Here is a 23,035-nt window from a genome sequence, read left to right as displayed (position 1 = left end):
ACCTCCTTTCCTGTTACTAATTGAGGGAAATGCTTTCCTTACACCCTGGTTGCTGCTATAATTACCTTGACTTCTCAGACAGGGATATTTCAAAATGGATCTAACAGTATTAGTGTTACATGCTTCAACTCCTTACAAGAAGTATGCATAACAAGTCACATTTGTTTTTCCTTCCACATATTATTTTCGCTGCCTTCTCTGCACGTCCCTCTGAAATTTTCCCTTTTCTCAGGAGTAACTCTTCCTTTGTCAGCTCCTGTAATTTCATTTTTCTAAAGTGTTTCAAGCTTTTCTTCTGACCCTTCTTAATGTTATTACTCCCATAAGTCAAACTGTCTCTTGTTAGGACTCCTTGGCCTCACAGTTTTTGAATGCTTAATGTTATTTTGTCTTCATTCTTAGTCGTTTTCTTGCCACTGTTGTCTGAAGACATCAGGTCTCAAGAGCCTTTAGATACTTAAGACAGATAGTTTTCCCTTCACAGTAGCTAACACTGAGCTTCCTACTTTAAGCTGCTTCTAGACACTGGTAGGTTTTCACTGTATCCTGGTAGAGACATTTGAGAACAAGATTGAGGTTGATGACCAGCAAGTAATGCCTTCTGAGGATCATTCCCAAGTGTTTGCTTGCCTGCTAGTAGTTTACTGAACACAATTTCACAACCTTGACTTGGATGCCTTGTCTGAAATCAGGAAACCCAAAGTAAGCATGGGATTTATTTCACCTTCAACAGTTCAAGGTCATGTGCCTAGTCTAAGCTAAACATGCAGATTTGTGCTACCTTCAGCTCCTCTCTGATGAAAGTCTTGGGTGAGATAAGCTTTCTAACAGTCCATATCCCTAGCCACCAATAAAGAGATTTAGATGACTAGTTTAGGCTAGACTTCTATCCTTTAGGCAAAGCAAATTTTGGTGAGTTGAATCCCAGAAAGGATTTCATAAAAGTATTGCAACACCTCTCTGTATCTATCAAAGTCCACTTTTATAAAATAGTTTTGAGGCACCTTGTAAAAAGCTGACCTAGAAGTGTAATGTAACAGTGCTCTTCATTCTGGAACATAACAGAATATTTAATGAAATTCTTGTTTTCTGTGGTGCTAGGATACTGGGCAATAAAAAATAGTGTGTATGACCAAGTGTAATCAAAAAGAAAAAATCTGAACAATCCACTCATTTGAGCTGACTTTTTGTTATCCTCCCTGGAGACAATTGGATTTAAAGGGATCAAAGTGGCAAATGGGATCCTTCCAGTTTTGTTGCTCTTTTTTCATATCTTGTTGGTGAATATTTTTTACAAACAGTAAGAGTACTTTATCTTTTTCTTACTGATGTTTTGGAGACTGTTTTCATGGGCCTCATTTCGTAGTTTCTGTTTGGTTCTGCTGCAAGTCTGAGAGATGTTTTAGTCTTTTTAGTTTGGGTTTTGGGTTTTTTTAATGCCAGTAAAGAAAATTATATGCTTAAAATATTGACCTTGTTAACTGGAAAGAAGCAGGAATTAAGGAAGCAGAGTAGATAGTAATTCACATTTTCATTTTAATGCAAATTTTCTTTCTTGCAGGCATTATAATGATAATAAATGGGAGTTGTTTCCAATATGGGAACGCTGCCACTCAGTTGTGCTGTTAGCCCAGAAAGATTGGGTATTGACAACCTAATTGATTTTTTCTCTCTACAGCCAGAACTCTCATTCATTATCTCTTAAGTATGGCATTTAAAGAGACTGTTATTTAATCTTTCAGGCTTACCTGTCTTGAAACCTTACCAGATCTTGATGCTGAATTTCCGTGCTTCCTTGCAATCTAAATTAACATGGTCTGCTGCATTTTTAAGCTTGTGTTTTACTCTGCTGCATCATGGATCCCAAGGAATCTCTGACTTCTGTAGCTGGGAAGGACAGAGCACAATGGGTAGTGGCCATCAACGGATGGGAGAGGGAAATTTATTTCTAGGTGGGAAAGACCGAGGGTCTATGTGCAATGCATGTCAGGAATAAGGAGTCAAATGTCCTGATCAAGCTGCTGTGTCCCTCACGAAGGGACTGGGAACATGGCAGCTGATGGGCAGGTTGGTGGGACTTCTGCATCAGGCTGGATGGAGGACCTTCAGTAGCAGAGCTCTGAGCCCAGGCAGCACATGGCATGCCTTCACATGCAGGATGGTAGAGCAGAGTCCAGTACTAACGGCTAAACTGGTTTTAGGATGTTGGTTATCCCCCGGTATGTGGACGGTTCTGAGAGGCTGTGATTTTTTAAAGTAATTTTAATTTTAATGACAGTGCATTGGCCTCAGTGGACACTTGCATGACCTAGTACATTGCTGTGCAGAAATGACGGGGAGGGGCAGGTGATCCCACTGTGTATTCAGAGATTAATACAGACATAGTAAAGAAGTTCTCCCCCTGTGAAAAATACCAGTAAAGCTTAGCATCAATTTCTTTCCTTACCTGGACCATCTTGGTCAGAGCAGTACCTGCGTCAACTGTATTGCTCTGTGAGGACAGATGAAAAGATTTTGCATGGAAGAGCAACATGTGTGTTAGTGCAAAAGTCTCTGTCCCTGGAGAGTGAGCAGGAGGTACTGGGGCTGACAGAGCAGAGGGGTTGGTATGCACTTTCTCTCCGCATGATGAGAAGTTCCCTAAGGCATTTGGCAACGGAGCTCCAGCTGATGCAAGGCAAGCCTGTTATTCTCAGCTTGCCAAAGCCTTAGACAGGCATCAGAAGATGGGTGCAAAACTTCAAATGAGGGACACAAATGAATTATTCATCATGCAGGAAGCTGAAAATGCTGCACTATTCCTTCCTTTCATACAGTGCTCAGTCCTGTAACCTCTACTTTGGCATGTATTTGTAATGTAAATTGTCTTCTGCATTAAAGGCAAGGAGGATCACCAAACTGTGTGGTAGCTTTGGCAGTGGGTTAGCGGTTACTTCAGGGGTCTGCACCACAGTGGCTAAGGTTTGCACATAAAAATTAACAGAAAAACAATCACTATCATTGTAATCTTTTCTCTGTAGATATTCTTTGCTGTATGAGACAACTTCTGAAACTCAGGCTTTTTGTGACTCCAAGAGTGCATGTTGCAGCAGTGTAAACTCACTAGTGAAGGTGAACTGTAATTTATTAGCAGTACCAGGAGCCCTTCCCCTGCAATCCCACGAGGTTTTGCTGCATGATACCCTGGCAAGTAAAGAAGCAAAGCTGCAACGCAATGGTGTGACACCACAGAACCAGGTTCTTACCTGTGGAAGACCTGGTTTGTTAAAAGTGAAATACTTTACTTTTTTGTTTTCTGGTCTAAGTCTGAGATAAAGGATTAAAAGACATTGCCTCTTGCTCAAACAGAAGTGAATTTTGGATGCTACAAATTACTTTCCTGTGAGTACTCTTTCTTGCAGATGCTGCTACTCCTTCCTTTAATTACACTGACTTTGTTTGCCAGATGTTCAGTGACAACATTATACTGCTGTAGTCTGTTTTCTAGTTGCTTTATTTGTTTCTAGGACAACTCCTTTCTTGTCTTTTCTTTCAGAGAGGAAATAGACAAAGGGAAAAAAAAATCCTTTACAAATGTTTCAAACTGCAAAAACTGGGACAATGGATTTTGACCCTCTCTTGCTGTCTAACTGAAACAATGAAAGTCCTGCACTTTAATCTTCTTAGCCCCAGGGGGTCTTCTAATTATTGCAGCTGTTGCACAGGCTTATACATACCGACGTCCTCCTGCCTATTCATCTTGGAGGCTCTTTTATGTCCATTAGCTCCTCACTGGAAATGGACGAGCCTTCAACTGTAAGAATAGGTGAAGTTTACCTTTTGGATCAGGGTGAGGAGAACAAAGCATTCTCCAAGTTCCTTTCCAGGATTTACAAATGACCAAAGACTCTTCTCAGCCCTGCAAAAGCTACTTTAAATTGGCAGTCATATTAACTCTTTAGTCCTGCCTTATGCAGGTATCACAGGGAACCCAAACATATGCCAGCTATGAAGGGCAGTCAGTGGTTCCTTCCAACATGGAAGAAATGAGAGGCAAGACAGCTGGTTGTGGATAATGCACGCATATATTTAAGCAGTAGGAAACTTTAAAAAAATACAAGTTCAGAGAAAGATGTTGCCGTCTCCAGCTATGTTAATGGGCCTTTTTGTGATTGTACTGAGAAGTAGTGCTCTTGTGCCCAGTTGAAGTCATACAGCATCAGTTCAGAAAGCTTGAAAAAAAAACCAAAACCCCAACAAAAAAAGAAGCAATTAATATAAAATACATTCTAATTAAGATTAAAACAACACATGGAATGAACAAATTGCTTCACATACTTGGGCATTTCTGGTTTGCCCCTGAGTTATAGAGTTAGTGTCAAATACTGTATACTACAGAAACACCAAGGCTACCCATAAAAAAAGGTTTAAAATGTTTGTATATATTCAACAATAACATGCAGTAAAACCATATGCCCAGCTTGTGAATGTTATTATGGGTTCATACTTATGATTCAGGGTAAATGTTTTACCCGCTTCTGTTGTAAGCTCTGTAAAACTTGCCCATTTCTTATTTCTAGACCCAGAACACCAAGCAGGTCACTTGAAATCGCGTTCTTATTTACTACTGTACCACTGAATATAGCAATGCTCATTTATACCAGCAGGTAACTTGCTCACAGTGTCAACCAACGTTACTAGGTCCTGCACATATTAAAATAATTAACGGCATTGGAACCGGCTGCCCAGAGAGGTGGTGGAGTCGCCATCTCTGGGGGTGTTTAAAAAACACATAGATGTGGCACTTCAGGGCGTGGCTTAGGAGGACTGGGGGTGTTGGGTTGATGGTTGGACTTGATGATTCTAGAGGTCTTTTCCAACCTTTATGATTGTGTAATTCTATGATAAACATTTAATGCATACTGCAGCTTTAAAAAAAAATCTCCAAATCATATTTTTGTTATTTCATGCTTTTAAATTCCAAATGTGATTAGTTGCTGCTGCCTAACTCTTTTTTTTTTGTGGTAAGGTAGTGCTCTGTGTTGGACGTGTGGTAAAGGACTGTATTGTTTAGGGTACACAAAGCCAAAATGTGCACACACAGAGAGACACATATGTATAAATACACATATATATAAAAATAAACTTTTGCACATGTTAACACTATATAAATGGTATGCAGTTTTGCCCTAAACAGGCAGTGGAGGATGCCCTGTGACAGAGAAAGTGCAGGGATACAGGAGCTAGTAAAGCTATCTCTCTGACATTCCATTTCAACTTCTCCTGGTACAGGTAGTTCACATTAATAAGAAAATGTGCTTGAGGCTGTGCTTCAGCAGAGGCTGTCTGGAGCAGTGTGGCCCCATCCATGCTGTTATGCTCCTCTGGCTCCCAGCACAGGTTGAAGACACCCATTGGAAATTGTCCCTGGTCTTTGCTATCTCCTGAAGTTTGCTCAGAATTTGTTTGGAAGGGTGTTATGGGGCCTGGGCCAAATAAGGCAGTGAACTAATCTACCAATTTAACAGTCTTGATGACTGAATTGTAGGCAATTGAAATGTTTAATTTAGCAATATAAACATAGCCATAATTTTTCAGGGTGTATTCTTCATTTGTCACTGTTGCCAAACAACACTTGGGTCCATTTGAAGCTGAAATTACATCATTGCTTGGAAGAAGCACTGTTCGTGATGGGTTCTGTCAGTGGTTCTGAAAAGGCATTTTATGGCAATGCTAGTGGTCTGTAAGCTTCCAGTCAGTGGCTGCATCTGGTCTGTGGCTTCATATTGAATGATGAAATACAGGGATTCCCAGCATCTCCTCTTCTATTTCCTATTTCTCTGCCAGTAGTTTTGATAAAAATGGTGTCTGGTGACTGAGGTTTAACCTACCTGCAAGTAGTTTTCAGATCAAGTATTCTATTTTAATTCCAGAAACCTAAATGAATCACGACAAGAAGAAAAAAGTGTATTTTCTATTTATTGGCCATAGCCAGATCTTTGATAAGTGGCAAAATTTTACAGATCTGTCTGCATGAGAAAAAGTATTCCTAAATCTGTTGGAACGTCTTGAATCAACATTTTTACTAAGTTACCCATATTTTTATTTACTCATAAATTAGCAGACTTCCATATTTCAACAATGCTTTAATGAGAAAGGCCTGTTGCTAAATTCATTACTGCTACAATGGCACCATTTTCCCAAAATGTATTACAGCATGTTATTTCCTCATCATGAAGTACTCCAATAAAATCATCAGGGGAAAGGAACCTTTTATGGTTTATTTTTCTTGTTTTATAGCCATTCTGTGTAGAGGATGTTTTATGGTGTTGCAATGCTTCTAAAGATTTTAGAGGGCAATAAATGAAGTTGAATGTTACTTTTTGGAGATCATCAGGGGACATCCTTTTGACGCTAAACTGTAAAAGACACCGGCAACAGGGGGAAGTTTTCAAGGCGGAATATCTGTTTTCTGCCGCTTTGGAGTTGGTGCCCTTTATGGTTTGTTTTAGGTGTGCATATGCAGCTGTTACTGAATTCAGTGGGAATTTTGTGTATATAGAAAACAGAATGTGGCTTCTAGACAGATCCCATCTTAACCAAAACCATCTTAACTCTAGGCCTCCCTCTCCAAATGTCTGATGTGCCCAAGTAACTTTTGAAATAGTTGAGATTCTTTCCAGAACCAGAAAGGCCCCAAATAAAAGCAAGCTTTGTTTTGTCTGTATCATTAGTAGTGTGTGCAGGAAAACATGGATATGAAAAATTGACCAACAACCATATATTTATAAATGTTACATTTGTAGTAAGCTTTGGTGCACAGGAACAGACATCAGGGCCATCACCGATTATCCAACCTGCATCAAAAGCACAGGTTTTGTGGTGTCCCCATTGGTGACATGTCTCACTGCAGCTAGCAGACCTCAAGCACTCAAGAGATCCCCTATCCACTGTTGGCACTTCTGCATCCAGTTACTGCAGCTGGCTGCTTTGGAAGCTTGTTTTTAAGCCCACTTTTTCTGGGGACTAGATGTGCTTAGCCTTGTCTGGTCACGCAGTTTGACTGGCAATTGGAGGTGGCCAATAGGCCAGCATGTCAGGTGGCACTGCTGGAATAACCTTGCGTCCAGTTGCAGTGCAACTTGGAGCTGGAAGAGTACAAGTATCTATGTGATATCATTGACATACTTTAGCATTCAGCTCCCTTTTTGATGATGATTTTCTGTAATATGGCAGTGAAAATACATATATGGTTTAATTACTTTTTCTGAGTGTACTGTGAATATAATTTCACCAACTATTAACAACATAAGGTGTTATTTAATTACTGGCAGCAGCCACTAGAGGGGGGGCCATCATGTATGTGACAGCATATCTCTCAGCCTTTTACTATTTTTATTGTATCCATCCATTTTCAGCACTATAACAATACCTAGGTAAAGTTACATTATGATGATGGTTGCAGAAATGATGCAAAAATGTGTCACTAACGTAAGATTTTTGTCTTTTCAGGTGTTGTATTTCACTATCGTGCAGCAACCAGCAGATATACTCTGAATTTTACACAAGCTCAGCAGACTTGCCTGGACAATGGTGCTGTCATAGCAACCCCAGAACAACTGAAAGCAGCCTATGAAGATGGATTTGAGCAATGCGATGCTGGCTGGTTGTCTGACCAGACTGTTAGGTGAGACATTTAAAAGGTCCCTTGACACAGTTTCACAAAACTAATAAGCTAGCCTGTACAGACTTAAAATGATGTCTTATCACAATAATAAATATGAGCATGCTGCATTTCAGGTATCCAATTAGACATCCAAGAATTGGCTGCTTTGGAGATAAAATGGGAAAGAAAGGAGTCAGAACATATGGGCGCCGTTTTCCTAATGAAACTTATGATGTGTATTGCTATGTGGAACATATGGAAGGTAAGATAGGTCCATATTTATTCTGTCCTGCAAAATCTAAAAGTGACTGGAGATTCTAACATGGAAAGGCAAAGAAATAAGAAGTTCTGTGTAAAATAAGTGTTGGCTGTTTTGAACCTGAAGAGAATTGCTGAATGAAGTGAACCTATAGTTTGTGGTCTAGCAGGCCTTAATTAAAGGAGAACGTGGAGTCTACAAAGAGACAGTCAGGTTTAAAGCTGCTATAGTTAGTAGATCTTACAAAAGTTACTGTTGAAACATCTTATTTTTTGAACGTTATAAAAGGATTTTCAAAGAAATGCATTAAAGGTTTGAGAAAATATATATACTCTCTTTATATATAAAGATGGATATAGTACATGTGCTAACTGTATTATAGTTCATAAAGTATATAATTAAGGTTTTTACATGCCCATGGCAAAAAAAATTAGACTGATATTTAATTGCAATCCAAGTTTAATAATCTTTCTAAGAAAGGGACATCTCAGCATCAAAAAGAAACAACCAAGCAAAAACTTTCCAGTGAGGAATCTGGATCTTCTTTAGTAAGATTATTTGCAATTCCATAGTACAGCTATAGTCTTTGCAAAAGCTGCTAATTAAGCAGCTCTAATGCAGCAGAGTTGTTATGATTCTGCCACATGGTGTCTATGAACCATGGATCATATTGTGAACCCCATGGTACATTGTGATCCATGGTTAGATTCTATGATCGGTCTTTATTCCACAAACAGTTTGAGGGTAAAAAGAAAAATATGGGAATTTTTTTCCGTGATTGGGCAGTTCTAGCATGCACAGATCCCTCTATTACAGGTGTGAAGTTGTAATCGTTTCTTTTAATCTCTTTTCTGGAAATTAATTTAATTATATCCTTTCAGTGGGCCTATAGATATCTAGATATCTTTCAGACACCAGATATGCTTAGCCATTACTGTGACTAGTTAAATATATGTACTTAAAATATAAATGCAGAAATAGCCTTTCTTGTACTGTAGCCTTTTTTTTTTTCTTTTTTTTTTTTGGGGGGGGGCTTTGTGCTGGTTATGCACATGGGCACTTCATTCTGGTACAGAAATACTTGGTAACCAGGACCAAAGTACATTTTCTATTTACTGCAGTGGTCTGAGTGTGTCACACTGCTTCTGTCTTGAGAGGTTTTTATTCTGTACCAGATTCACTGTTCCTTTCTAAAAAAAATACATGTAGTTCCTAATTAAATTTCTTTTGGGCTGATCTTGATTGATATGCATTTAGTTCAGTGCTCTTGAAGTCAGCAGAAAAAAAAACGAGCCATGGCTCTAAGCAAGCCTGCCTTTGTATGTATACATGCATTTGTAACAAGCAATTGCAAAATTAAGGTGCTCAGTGTTTTTTCCTGCTGGTGACTTGAGACTTTAGTCACTGTAAACAGTAAGCATTTTTCTCTTACTATTAGTGGCTGAGGATCTGCCCTTGTTCACGTTGGAGGGTTATAAAATAAAAGCAATACAAGTCTTGCAAAGACTCAAAAAACATATAAGCTTGCGAACTCCGAAAGTTGTCAGAATCTTGCCAGTGCTCAGCACTGTCATAATTTTACTAACGTTCCATCTATATCTGTCAGGGAGCAGCACATCTGAACACCTGGAGTTCAAAACATTGATCTTCCATCAGTCCTTGATGGGATTGAATTCTGGATCATCTTTGAATCAAGGCTTTGAAAATAAATTTGTGTCTTTCCTAGCTTACAAAAAGAAGCTTTGAGTAATCTGTATTGTTCCTGGGTGAAGAGCAATGCCTTGCTCCTTTCCCTTTTAAGAACAGAGAAGTTTAACTAATATGGAGAAGCTTCTCTTGGATGCATGTGAGCCAGCAATTTCTCAGGGTCAAATACCCTCACTGAGCTTTTAAAAATAAAAATTTTTAAAAAAAGGAAAAAGTGAAGCCTATTTCGATGAGGTTAATGTTTTGTTCTCAGAACAACCTGGAACCAGGCCATGATGCTCAAAGGCATTGCAGCAACTGTGCAGTGGTTTTTGGTGAAGATGCACATACATAAGTTTTCAATTTCTCATCAACATTAATTGATTCTTCTTTGTTACAAAATTTTGTTTACCAAGATTTATGAGCTGGCTTTTCTCTCTGAATAGCTATACATTTCTGTCCTATTGTTGTGGGTGACAGACTATCTGTTTAAAGATACGCATGTCTTTGCGGCCTATCAGCTGGACTGCAGTAATAGGATCTGCTTGGATATGAAACCTTCAGCGTTTAAGAATTATAAGCTAGCACAGAATATTGGGGAGATTTGGCATATCAAGCCAGGTAACAGTAGGCATGTTCATTTTACCACCTTCTTTGCACAGTAGCTTCCTGTGGAAAACTGGTTAAAGCAAATGCACAGTTTCAGCCTTTATCTTAAAGGCTCCATAGCCTGGAGCAAGAGTTAAACACCTACAAAGGCAAGATCTACAAGGGCTGGTAGGTTTGACTTGAAGACTGTGATTGACCACTTCACATCTGAGATCCATTGAAGCTCTCCAAGACTGCTACAAAGCACGCTCTATGGTAACAGAATGCTGACAGAGATGGGTACAGGTTTGGGATGAAACTCTGCAGGCGGCAAGGGTGCCTGTGAGTTTCATTACCGTACTTCCCACAGGGAATGTGTGTTTGACCTAGGCTTTACTATATGATTCTCAGAATATACATCTATAAAAATGCTCTAGAGTCTTTTCTCCCAAATTAGGGGAAGAGCACTCCGTCTTAGGCTGGTACATATTGTATGGTTTTTTGGCACTGAAGAGGGTGTGAGGCAAAATGGTGTGACAAATGACATCTGCATGTTTTTTTATGCTAATAGATATTGGCATTGCCACTAGAAGCACTTTACTGTGGCAGTAAGCTGAATCTGAGAAGAGAGGAGAATTCCCGTTAAAGTTTTACCATTGACTTCAAGAAAGCAGAGTCAGGTCAACACTGAGCAAATAGGAAAACCTATCATTAAGCTATCCGTTTATGTGCTGTTTATAGGTGACTGCTGTGTATGAGATAATTGCCATTAGCTGTACAGCCTAACTTGCTGCATAGGGATTTTTTTCCTAATTATATTGATCAATTTTAGTGGCAGATTATTATAATAGCTAACAAAAGATACTTTCCTCCTTACTTCTTTTCTGTTTTTTCTTTTTTTTTTCTTTTTTTTCTTTTTCTCCTATTTTCTCAGAAGTTTTCAAATGAACTGCAGTCAGAAAATAAATTCTAGAACTCAGGAGAGATGGTTTTATGGATATAGGGTATAGGCATGTCATGCTGACATGGAGAGGAGTTAATTTATTCTGTTTGGATGAAGAGAAACTGATGCACGGTAGGAAGATGCAGTACCGCATCAAGGTATAATGCAGGATGAATTATTCCTCAGTGCCTTCACAGAAACCTGAGCCTCTGAGCCAGACTTCCTTTTTATGATGAGGCTAAGGAGCCAAGATGGCTTTGCCTATGTAACTGAAGCAGTTTTTCTAAGAACAAAGGTTAATTTCAAATGCAGATCTTGTTTGAAGTTACATATCATCAATGAGATTACACTTTGGAACCACTCATCCATAGAAGACAGAGAATTAGATAAAATGTCAGTGGAAGTTATTGGAAAGTGAGTATTGCAGTAAACTAGATCCTGTGTTTTGTTTGCTGTATTTCGTCACATTCGTATGTTGTTAGAAGACTTACAGCTTAAGATCTAAGGGTATGCCACATTTCTGATTGCTCTGTCCACCTAATGCCAATTCTGCAAGGTACGAACTTCCTCGTGTAATGAACGCTCTCAACACTTCACTAATAAAAAAGGGCATTCATGGTACGCAGTATACTGTAGAACTGTCCTTAAACATGGTCTTTCCCTTGTGAATTTGAAAGTTGATATCTGCATAGCCTATTCTGATTCAATGCCAAATCTATTAGACTTAGTTGCACTAAATAGGTCCTTATTTGGAGAGCCTGTGTCAGTGGGATGACTATTCATGGAATAAGATGGTGCTTGATTAATGATATCAAAATCTGGGCCATAATGAGAATGTCATCATGGAAGTCATTGGACAGTTATTGGTCTGTTGGCCACTATTAGCGTGTTACCCCAGAAGGCCATAAATGGTGGTAGGAATTCTTGCTGTACGTTTTAGCATAAATGTGATTTGAATTTACAGTACTAATTTGGGTACTTGCACTGAGGATTTGTAGGAACAACACCATTTCAGTTTTCTTCCTTTCTGGCCATATGAAATCACAAAATTTAGCTCAGAGACATGGATTTCTCCTTGAAACACAAAATATTAGCCTAAATTAAAACCAGTTGTCTACACTAACTCTTACCATTTCCTTGTTCTGAGGAAAGCCACAGAGATTGAAGACTGCACAACTATAAGTTAAATATTTTCAGTTTTGCTGAAAAACACAGAAGAAAAATTATGGGACCTATTTAATATTTCTGAGTTCCTTGTGATAAAAATAAGATTCTGGAGTCAAAATATCATTAAATAGGTACTGGGCATGGTTTCTTATTACAGACTTATTTACATTCCTCCTATTTCATATTTCATGTACTATGTTTAATCTAAAATGATTGAGTCTCAAAGGTTTGGAGGTTCTCTTAACACCCCCAGCTGAAGCAGTGTCTTCACCACAGCCTTCTATGGAACAATCCCTTGAATGGAAATGAGTGATGGGGAAGGAGGGGTTTCTATTCTGTCTTCAGATAAGCGTGTATGTGATTGATTTGACAGTGCTATGGTGTCAGAAATGGAGACAAAGTGAGATCTGCTCGCCAAAGCCCACTGATGAAGTGAGGGGCTGTGAGCATGTGGTGCAGAGCCAAAGCACAAACTACTCTGCGCATTGTCTTCTGGCCAAAGCCAGTTAGAAGCCATATATGTCTAACAAGCACATGTAATATGCAGATGGGGACTCATGCTAAGAAAGTTATTTTGGGGTGGCTGTGGGGAAGATTATACAGTCTCCTTTCCATGCACCATTCCCCTCCTACAGCGATGCAGGGAAGAAAAAGGAAAAGCAAAACCAGATGTCTTTTAAATACTTTCCACCTAGTCTCATGCAATTTCGCTATTGTCATGAAAATTTCTGTGAGAATAAAAACAAATAATGAAGTCATAGTCTAAAATATAGCTTCAGGTAAGAAGTTTCTTCTGTGTTTGGGCAGCTAAAGATCTTCTCAGGAGTCCATTCTGATTCTAGACCAACAATTAGATTAGATTTTAAAACGGGTACAGAGAAAAGGGTCTTTTCTTTCTTTTCTTCTTAGTTCAGTGCCAGGAGGGTCACACCCTTTTCATTGGCTTATACTGGACACTTTTGCAGCCTTGAATTGTGTGACCTAAAGCAGGGTCATGGATCCAAGACTTCTCAAGACGGGTACAGAGCCCAAATAGAGTAAACCAAAAAGTAAATAATGCCATGGTGGTTTTTTATGCATGGCATTGTACTCAAACTCATAACATGGTAAAGCTCATCTTTGGGGAGATCCAAAAATCCTGATGTCTAAATGATTTTGGTGAGAGTAAGGCACAAAAAAAAAGCAGAATCATAAAGAATGTAGAGTTTATTTTCCCGCTCTGTATAAGTAAAAGCCAGTGATACTTTGCAGCTACAGCAGAGCTCTCTAAGGGTATAGAAATTGCCATGCTACTCTTCAAGCTTGAGGGCAAGCCTATGGGAAAAGTATACTCCTTCAGTCTTGTCAAATGCAGTGGATTCCTGTTCAGCCTATGGTTTTACATAAAATAGACCTAAGACATTCAGGCGAGTTTAATTAAATTGTTACTCATGTGCATCAAAAAAAAAATCAACTAACCTGTTCTAACGTGTAAGAGAGAGACACTTCTTCACCTTGTCTAGCCTTCTGCTTTAAGCTGAACGTAGCTGCTTAGGTCTATGTGGTTTTCCAGTCCTAGAGAGTGTTTTGCAGAAATTTGTGGCTTTGTTGTGGATACCTCTTTACTAGTCTGGTGTTTCAGAAAACAAGCTCTTAACAGCAGCAAGATGGAGGAAGGGAACGGCAGCTGGGACAAGGCGTCTGGTCTGTGCAGCCTGGGAAAGGGGGGAACACTGGAGCAGGAGTTGGATTAATGAAGTGGCTAATTAATAGCAGCCTCCAAGGCCCCCACCTATGGTGAAGAGAGGTGAAACTTTTGGGATCTTTCTTGACCCATATGTACCTGTACGTTTTTTCCAGAATATTCAAGACACAGGTAGTGATCTCTGTTATCTTCATGCATGTGTGGAGAGGAGGGGTAGATGTGGGCAGTACCTCTTCCCTCCTTGGTGCACAAGCAGTCTGGTACTCCTGTTGGTGGCTGATACTGCTTTTCTACATAGGCCTTTTGGCCAAAAAGAGAAAGAGAGGAGGAGGAAACGGAAATCCTTAGGGCACATGGTACTCAAGGTGCAAAGGTAAATGATTTAGTCCCCAAAGTGGCCATGATATTCCTGCTTATTGGTGCACTTGATTGTGTTCTAGAGATGAAAATTTGGACAGATTTCATGTTTCTGAGGAAAAGAAAGTAATGATGGCAGTGTCTCCTGACTGCTTGAGCTTTGAACTGCCAACAATGTGGCTGTGACCAAATGTTTATGAGGAGCAGTAACATCATGTTACAGCAGCAGGTGGGGAAATGTCCTTAGAGTGTTCCATGTAACATCAGAATATATTTTATTTTGTTACTTTCAGTCATCTTTTATGCCTGATGCAGGTTACCCTGATCTGCAACTGTAGTCACAGAGCTCTCACATCCCCATAAGGGTATCTTTGCTTGATGAGCTTGGTGGGTTCCACCATCTCTCAGAAACAACTAATGAACAGGTCTGGAGTTCACCATAGACCCATTATGCTCAAAAAAGAAGAGCTGGCAAATTCTTAGTGGGAGAGAATGTTTCTTCTCCTCAAACAGGAACACCGCCAAGAAGCTAAGATGGAAAGGTACTGGAACTTTTTTGTCTTGTTTTGATTTAAAATTACTGGAGTTAAGCATTTCCACATTTGGGAATGATTAGCTTTTTGTGTATTTAATATCACTTTGGATATTCTTATGTCTTTCTTCAGTTGACGCTGAAGGTAGTGTACCAGTACTTGTACCGGTACTTAAGGGGTAGGTACAAAGAAGATGGAGACTCCCTTTTTACAGGGAGTCACATGGAGAGGACAAGGGGGAATGGACACAAATTGCTCTTGGGGAGATTCTGATTGGATACGAGAGGGAAATTCTTCACACTGAGGACAGTCACCATCCCCAGGGAAGTGTTTGACTCAGCCACGTTGGACACCTTCAGGAGTCATCTGGACAGGGTGCTGGGCCATCTTGTCTAGACTGTGCTCTTCCTAGAAAGGTTGGACTGGATGATCCCTGAGGTCCCTTCCAACCTGGGATTCTGTGATTCTGTGTAGTGGAGGTTGTAGAATCTGAGCACCAAAACACAAGGTAAAGCTTGTGAGCACCAAATTCCAAATGAGGCAGTAATAATGAAGGCTTCTGTTGCTCTGGAAGAGCAAAATGGGGAAAAAAGACTAAAAATTTTACAACCAAATAAATATAAGTGTCTCCTTAGTTCTCTCACATGTTCTGTCACATGAATTCGATAATAGTGAGGAAGTGTCATAGGTGGTTGACCAGCCACCATCCACGGCATCTGTGCTACCAGATGTGCCAAAAGCATTCAGTGGGAGACTCACAGGTCACCTCTTAAGCTCTTCTGCAGTTTGGGAGAATATTTCAGACATCTATAAAACTTTTTTCATGGACTTGAATGTGATGCCTTCATCTGCCAGGTGCAATTGAATTCTAGCTCATTTTGTTGTGGCTGGCATGGTGGGTGATGGTATGTGAAGTTGAGGACGTGATGCTCTGCTCTAGGAAGAGTGCCACACAGCTCAGCTCAAAGATCTTCTCTAGGAAGCAGCAGCCTGCCAATCCCTTAATTGTGGCTTCATCTATGGAAAAAGAAATTACTGGTGAGGTCTGTGCTGGAAGGCTTATATCTAGATTAGTTCTACCCTAGTCAATACATGTTGTGTGTTGACCCCTGGCTATGGTTCTAGCCTGCCCTTATTTCTGTGCTGGCTGTTAAGATGTGTGATTCATGAAATTCACATCTATAAACATGCCCAGCTCAGTAAGATGTCTTCTGATGAGGGAGAATAGATGAATTGAGCTTCAAAGCAATGAAGTTTGCTATAAAACCAGCTGATAAGTCTGTAGATCTTAAGCTTTTTCCTTGGGGGTTGTGGTGAATCAGCTTTTGTCTTCAAAAGAAAAACCTGGCTTCTTCATCTAACTTGATATATTTGAAAAAGAGGGAAAAAGCATGACTTTCATCAGATGTATGTTTTAACCAAGCAAAATAGATGCATATAACAGGAAAATCCTGGAGATTCTTTAAGTGGTCTGACTGCTGAGGCTGGACGATTGACCTGAACCTTGGTTTTAAACAGGAGCCAGCAATAATATACAATACATTATTGTCTGCAGTCTAAACATTGTCACGGTCTCCATTTCACCCCCTGGTACTGTAGGACTAGCTTATCTTCATCTGCTGGTCTAAGCCCTGGGGTTTGCCTGCATAACACTGCTAAGTTACGAGGAGTGTACTCCAGCTATAAAAACATTGCACATGGCTTTTAACACACACACACACAAAAATTGAATCTGTCCCATAGTTGGTGACTATGTCATTTGTTTATTGACCAGACAAGTTTTCTCTTAATTTCCTTGTTTCCAATGTTTTGGCTGGGAAACTGAGGAGTTTTCAGATATCATAATAAAGATACTGTAAGACTGTGGCAGGATGAATCTTCCTGCTAAATACAGAAATGATTGTCCTTCCAAAAATATGAGTTAATTTTAGAGACTACATGGATTAAATAAATTTTATTAGCTTAACCATTATCTTTTTGCTTTTTAGAGGAAGTTTCTGTGCAAGGGTCAAATCCTTTTCTCTTTGTTACTTTGAAGGAGTCAGGATGTTTCAGCTACATTGACAGACATGCTGGAGGTCAGGATTGGAGCACAAGTCCTTTTCTATGGCCTCTTGAAAGCCTCTGTCAGTTTTGAGGTTGAGTCCATGAAAAAGCTCAGCAGAACCTGAGCTCCATTGGACAATTTTTCCCCAAGGGCCAGAGGAAATTCCTGGAACTTCTGCTGTTCTTCCTTCAGCAATTGGCATCTTTATTCATATGCCGCCTTCTGTGCTTCCGGCTCTATTGCCCAGCTTTTGTGCAGGCTGACTGGGGAACAATGTGGTTTCCAACCCAAGTTCTCACTGTGAGACAAAAAGCCACATTAACAGTGAATTAGGACCATCACTCTTTTCACATAAGATAAACAGAATTTCCACATTGCTGTGAGGATAAATAGGTAGGGGATTATTAAGTAGCACTTCCAGAACATGCACCCAAAATATCAGTATTTTTGTAGACATGTCCTTCTGATGAAGGAGACTGGTGGTGAGAGTGAGTTAGTGTCTCAGCATTAATCATGTCAGAGAGGTGACATGGATAGTAAAACATCATCCCTGCACATTCCAAGAAATTGCACTTACTGCACACAAATGGTAGGTCCTGCTTAGATGTCTCTTTGCTGTATGGGTCACCGTATCCCTGAAGTGGTAAGTCTGCTGCGCATGAAGTATAACTGCCCACAGTCCGCTCCAGGTGAGAAAGACTCCAGGTGAGCAGGAAAGATTGTGCAAGCTTTCTTATCACATAATTTAGGGCTGCTGTAAATCAAAAGGATGCCATTCAGCTGGAGAAGTGTTCTGAGCACAGTTTTCTTCCCAAGGGCTCAACAGAAAACATAAGACTTTCTTTTTCTCTCTTTTTTTTTTTTTGTTGTTGTAATGTAGTTTTGGAAGATTTGCAGGACAACTTTTAAGTGTTTTTGGATTTATATAGCAAGGCCTTTATTAAGCTCTTGTTTTGTTTTTCACATTTCATCACAAGAATTATTATGCACATTAAGTGCACACTCAGTCACACAGAATTTTAATTTATTTTAAAACTAGACAACAAAATTGCAGAGTCATATTTCCTAGCAATGGCTGCTATTTGGAATCTTGACTTTTGCCCTTTACTAGATTTCTTTTTTTAAAATACAAATTCTGGAATCGTAACAAAATACTCTTTAACTAGAGCAATTTCAAGCTGCCATGTTTTAACATCTTTGTACCCTCTAACTTATCACTACCGTTCCTGAAGTAAATGAACATTTACTTGATATATGATGAAATGACAATAAGGGCATTTTGCTGATTGCTCTGGCACCTTTTTGCATTCTTTGTGAATTTATCCTCACAAATCCTATAATACACCAAACTGATGGCAAAGAATGAGACTTTCGACTTAATGGACTGTTCTGGTTAGGCTGCATGTTTTCTTTAAACACATAGTTTTTTTAATAATTTAGTTTTTATGTTAAAAGACACTTTAACAAAGATGGTATCTATATGATAGCAGCTGACTGTAGTAGATAGACCCAATAAATACATGTAGGGTCAGTAGGATAGATTCAATAGAAAACTCTTACACACATACTGATTGAACCCTGGATTTTGAAGCCATGTAACCATTCATTAAGTTTCCTTGCATTAGCAGGGTGCAGATGACAGCTCAGAGCTAACTTTAATGGTGATATGCACAAGGTCCATTTGGAGGCAGTGATCCAGATCAGTTCATGGAAAAATTGCTTTGCTATTAATCTTGCACTGTTTACCCATTTTCCTATGTTTTCAATTAGTTTCTCACAGAAATAACGTTGGGTTGTTTGACATTTACTTTTTGATCCATCGTATTTGTTACTAGAAAACCATTAAAATACATTGGCTTTTGTACTTGTCTCATTTTCTTGTCTAACTGACCAATCTTATCTGCTATTTAATTGCGTTCATTTTAACTACTGATTTTCATACCCATCATGTCTGCTGGGTATCCTCAGAATAGAGGGGGCTGCCCTGGAGAGGCCTTTCTTTGCTCCATTGTTTCATGATGCTGCCATTGGGACAGTATGGTGGGAGGACGGCATCCATCATTCTGTACTGGCCATGATACCAGATCTGCCCCTTGATGCAGAAAAAGCTGTCTTCTGCAGAAGTGTTTAATAAAAACGTACATTATCCACGTGGTCTGAAGGGCTGAATGAAGCGTTCTGGTACTTCTGAGGGTGAATGATTCTTTGCTTTCCTTATCTTAAAGTCTGTCCAATAGACATGCTCTCTCCCTTTACCTCTAAGTTAGAAACTCCCTACAACTTGTATTAAGAAACTTGCACTATGGAATTGAAATTACAGCTGTAATAACAAGTCAGAGTTTCTACCTAGGAGGAAAAAGAAAATTGGCACATTGCCTCCTTTCACACTTGCATTCCTTTCAGACCTGAAACAAGTGTAATATTGATGTGAATAAAAATGCTTGGTGTGATGTAGTTTGTGCCTCTTGCTAGGTTGCCTTGAGACAACTGCAGAGGTAAGACTGATTGCATGTCCAATATGAATAAGCACTGCTTTCCTGCAATGGTGACTGTGTTGTTCTGCCCTACTGTTGTTGAGGGAGAAAATTGCTGTCTTGCAACAAATATTTTGAATTTGTGCTGTTTTTTACAGCTGAACATGTTCTTTTTAGGTCTCATCAGTTCTATCTGAAGCCTGAGCAAAAACTGGAAAGGGGTCAGTTTATTGTTTCATTCCAAGGATATGAATATTACAGCTTTGATTTTCTTTATAGCGTTTGGGTGAATGAGGCAACCAAGCCAACTGCATAATGGTGATTTATCTTGGAAGTAAACTATTAGATGTCCTATTTGTTTTGTTTCAGTTTCCAACTGGAAGGCTATTGTGTACAAATCATTACTCCATGGAAGCTGAACTATACTAGCAGCATTCTAAACTAATTCAAGTTTTCACACAAAAAGGGCTTTGTGCATGCAACCTGTCTACAGCATTCCCTCACCTTTTTTCCGTGTGAGACAAGATGAAGACTGATGAAAATACAATAGTAAAAGCTGCTGTGGAGCAGCCAGTGAAGAACATTAGCTTTTTCTGTGTGTCTCAAATGACATTCTAATAATGACTAAAAAGGTCAGGTAGGAGGCTTGCAGATGTAAAAGATTTGTTTTACTGAGGAAGTGAATTCTGTTGGACTGGATTTAATTAACGCAGTTGAGTTGCAAAATCTACTCCAACAGAGGTCACAAAGGATCTTCAAGGCTGCTGTAACATCTGCTTAGAGACTGAGGGAGGGACTCAATCTCCAACCACAGTGTACTTCACCGCACAAAGTATGCATAGAAATTCTCATGCTTCCTGGTAGGTTCATTTTCGTATTAAAATCTGACTATCTGATCTTTTTAAGCAAAAAAATATTGGAAGAGGGGAACTAAGCTGACTTGATGGTGGAGTGTGATACTCAGTCTTTGTTATCTGTGTTTTCCTTCTTCTAGATGAAGTGGTTCATGTCTCAGTCCCCGAGAAGCTCACCTTTGAGGAAGCTAAAGAGCTGTGTCGGAAAAGAGATGGTGTTCTTGCTTCTGTTGGGAACCTGTATGTTGCCTGGAGGAATGGCTTTGACCAGTGTGACTACGGCTGGCTGGCGGATGGCAGTGTTCGTTACCCAGCCTCAGTGGCAAGGCCCCAGTGTGGTGGAGGTTTACTTGGGGTGAGAACCCTGTATCGCTATGAGAACCAAACAGGCTTTCCTTACCCAGATAGCAAGTTTGATGCCTACTGCTATGAACGTAAGCTTTTTTTTTTAGTTATAATTTTCAGTACGTTCACCATGCTAACCCTGAGAAGTGTTTTCTTTAATATTTGTTTTGTTTCAGTTCTTGTGGTGCTCATGAGTTTTTAAAAACTGTTTTATTGCTATGGCTTTACAAAAAAGAGAGAAAAGCCAAACTAAAACAAATGTCTTAAGTTAACATTGGCAGATAAAGATAGGCAAAGTTTTAAGGTAAGATATCAACCTGACCAGTGTTTTTACAGAGTGACGCAGTCACCCTGAGACTGTGAATGCTACATATTTTGGTGCCTGAGTGTACCCTGGTATCTTCGTGTCATGTCAATGAACATAAGAACAGAAGAAATGTCTTACTTGACCAGGTGAATGATTGTCATCTAACTTGATATTCTGTCTCCAGTCATCACAATTGGAGAAGTTGTTTACAGACTGTGTACAAGCCTGGCCATTTTCAGGTCTCTGGGATGCTGGTGGTTTGGGGCCTATTTCTGGATTGCAGGCATTTTGTCCCATCATATTTTTTAAGCTTCTAAAGCAGTTGTAACTTTTCTTCTCACTTGCTCAGTGTTTCATTTGCCAGTTAGCTGGTATTGTGGATGGCCTAAATTGCCTTTCTTAATCCTGCTTGTTTCCCTCCTGGTATTTTCAGAGGTGCTTCAAGCATTTGCCATATTCACCTGATAGACTGCATCAATCTAAACCAGATCTCCTCCACACCTGTTAGCTTTCCTTTGGCTTTGGGTGTTAATATTCCTCTATAATCTCTTCCATCTTCAGTGCCAGCAACCTGGCTCTGATATTATTATCAGGATATTATTATCAGGATATTATTATCAGCAGCCTATCCTTGCATATGTTCCTTTTGTCCCAAAACATTTACCAGCTTCTAGTGTACCCGAGTTTCTCGTCACTGTACCATCTCACTTGTGCATCAGTACCAGATCCCTGCCTGTCTCCCAGGCCTTCCCAGAGCTGGCAGTGCTTCATAGACCACCGCCATGGAGGTCCTGGTCTCACCTGCCTGGCCTCCTCCAGAATGTACCTCCTACATTTCTCTCTGTCATTAGTGATGACTACTTAGTCTTTCCCTACACCTCCAAGAAACCATCCACGCATCTCATGATGTGCAAACATGTAAGTTTCTGTGCAGCCCTTTCAAATACCACAGACCAGCTATCTGTCTGTTAAGAGAGGATCCCATCACCTTCTATCCTTTAAGATCCCCTCCATCACAGGAGTGTTTTTTGTGCAAGAGGACACTGATGCTGTTGGAAGGTGCATCACATCAAAGAGATGAGACTGCTCCTTCCCAGCTGAATATCCTGCTTCCCTGAGACTTGCAGCCTCCTCAGCAGCACAGGGTGGTTGGATTGCCCAACAGTTTTCCTGCAGGCCTCTCGGTTCAAGGAAGTTCCTGTGGTTGCCAGTAGTAAAATTGATATTAAGGTGTAAAGGCTACTTTTGTTGAATTAAAAGTTCAGCACTTGGTCTTTAACTATGAATATCTAGGCTTTTTGGACTCAGTCCTATGACTGTAAGTCAGAACTGCTTGAAATATGCGGCCTGTACTGTCCCCATCTTTGTACATGATGAACTAACTGCAGCTGCACATCTTTCCATTGAAGGCTCACTTATGAACAAACCTTACTGCTTGAGAACAAATCCCAACATCTGGTGTAACATTACAGTCTACTGTTCTCAGACAGCCTTCTCTGCAATATTTTCAAGTAGGATTGGGCTTTTTTTCTTCCTTTATTACTTGTGGGTAAGGTGTTCCGAAACTTTGCATGTAGAAGGAGTCCTAAAGCACTTCAATGGAACTGCGTATGGGAATAAGAACTAGTTAAGTTCAGGAGTATGTGCTGTAATCTGCAGAGCAGAGTTTTGTCATATCACTCCTTCTGTCCCTCCTCGAAATGTTTATGATCAGTTTTAAGTGTCATGGATAATTTGACTTTAGTGGCGATGAAATTCATCAGTCTCTTTTGAAAACCTAAGTAGGGACTGGACATTTTGCCTGTAATCTAGTCTTTAGTTAAGACAAATTTCAACTTTCTGTTTGTTTGTGTAAATTTCACCACTTTCAAACAAGTGCCTTTTCAGTGTTCTTTCTGAAAGTTTTATTTAACAAATTCTAGTGACATACCAACTGTTCTAAAAACATCCTTGATAAGTATTGGGTTGTTGCCTTTTGTACAACTGCCTTTTATGCAAACTCTTGCCCTTGATACATGAGAATAAATATTTCATCAGTTCGCAGCCCAGGAAATAGTCTATGACTATCAACACTTTTACAAGAAAAAAAAAGACTAAGCAGAACCAACACAATTTCGTAGACAGCGTGCTGCTGCTCTAACAATTT

General features: G+C 39.7%; 1 protein-coding gene across 1 annotated transcript in view; it reads left to right on the top strand.

The window, feature by feature from the left end:
• Nucleotides 1–23,035, top strand: part of VCAN (versican) — a 113,003-nt gene that overhangs the window by 21,685 nt on the left and 68,283 nt on the right. The window contains exons 4-6 of the mRNA XM_075079909.1: nt 7,492–7,666; nt 7,780–7,907; nt 20,378–20,671. Of these exons, the coding sequence (XP_074936010.1) occupies nt 7,492–7,666; nt 7,780–7,907; nt 20,378–20,671 (597 nt within the window). The remainder of the gene's footprint in view (nt 1–7,491; nt 7,667–7,779; nt 7,908–20,377; nt 20,672–23,035) is intronic.

This window comes from Phalacrocorax aristotelis, chromosome Z (genome assembly GCF_949628215.1).
Source record: "Phalacrocorax aristotelis chromosome Z, bGulAri2.1, whole genome shotgun sequence".
In the NCBI taxonomy this organism is placed as follows: Eukaryota; Metazoa; Chordata; class Aves; order Suliformes; family Phalacrocoracidae; genus Phalacrocorax; species Phalacrocorax aristotelis.
The sequence above is the reverse complement of the archived record's forward strand: the minus strand, read 5'-3'. Positions and strand labels throughout refer to the sequence as shown.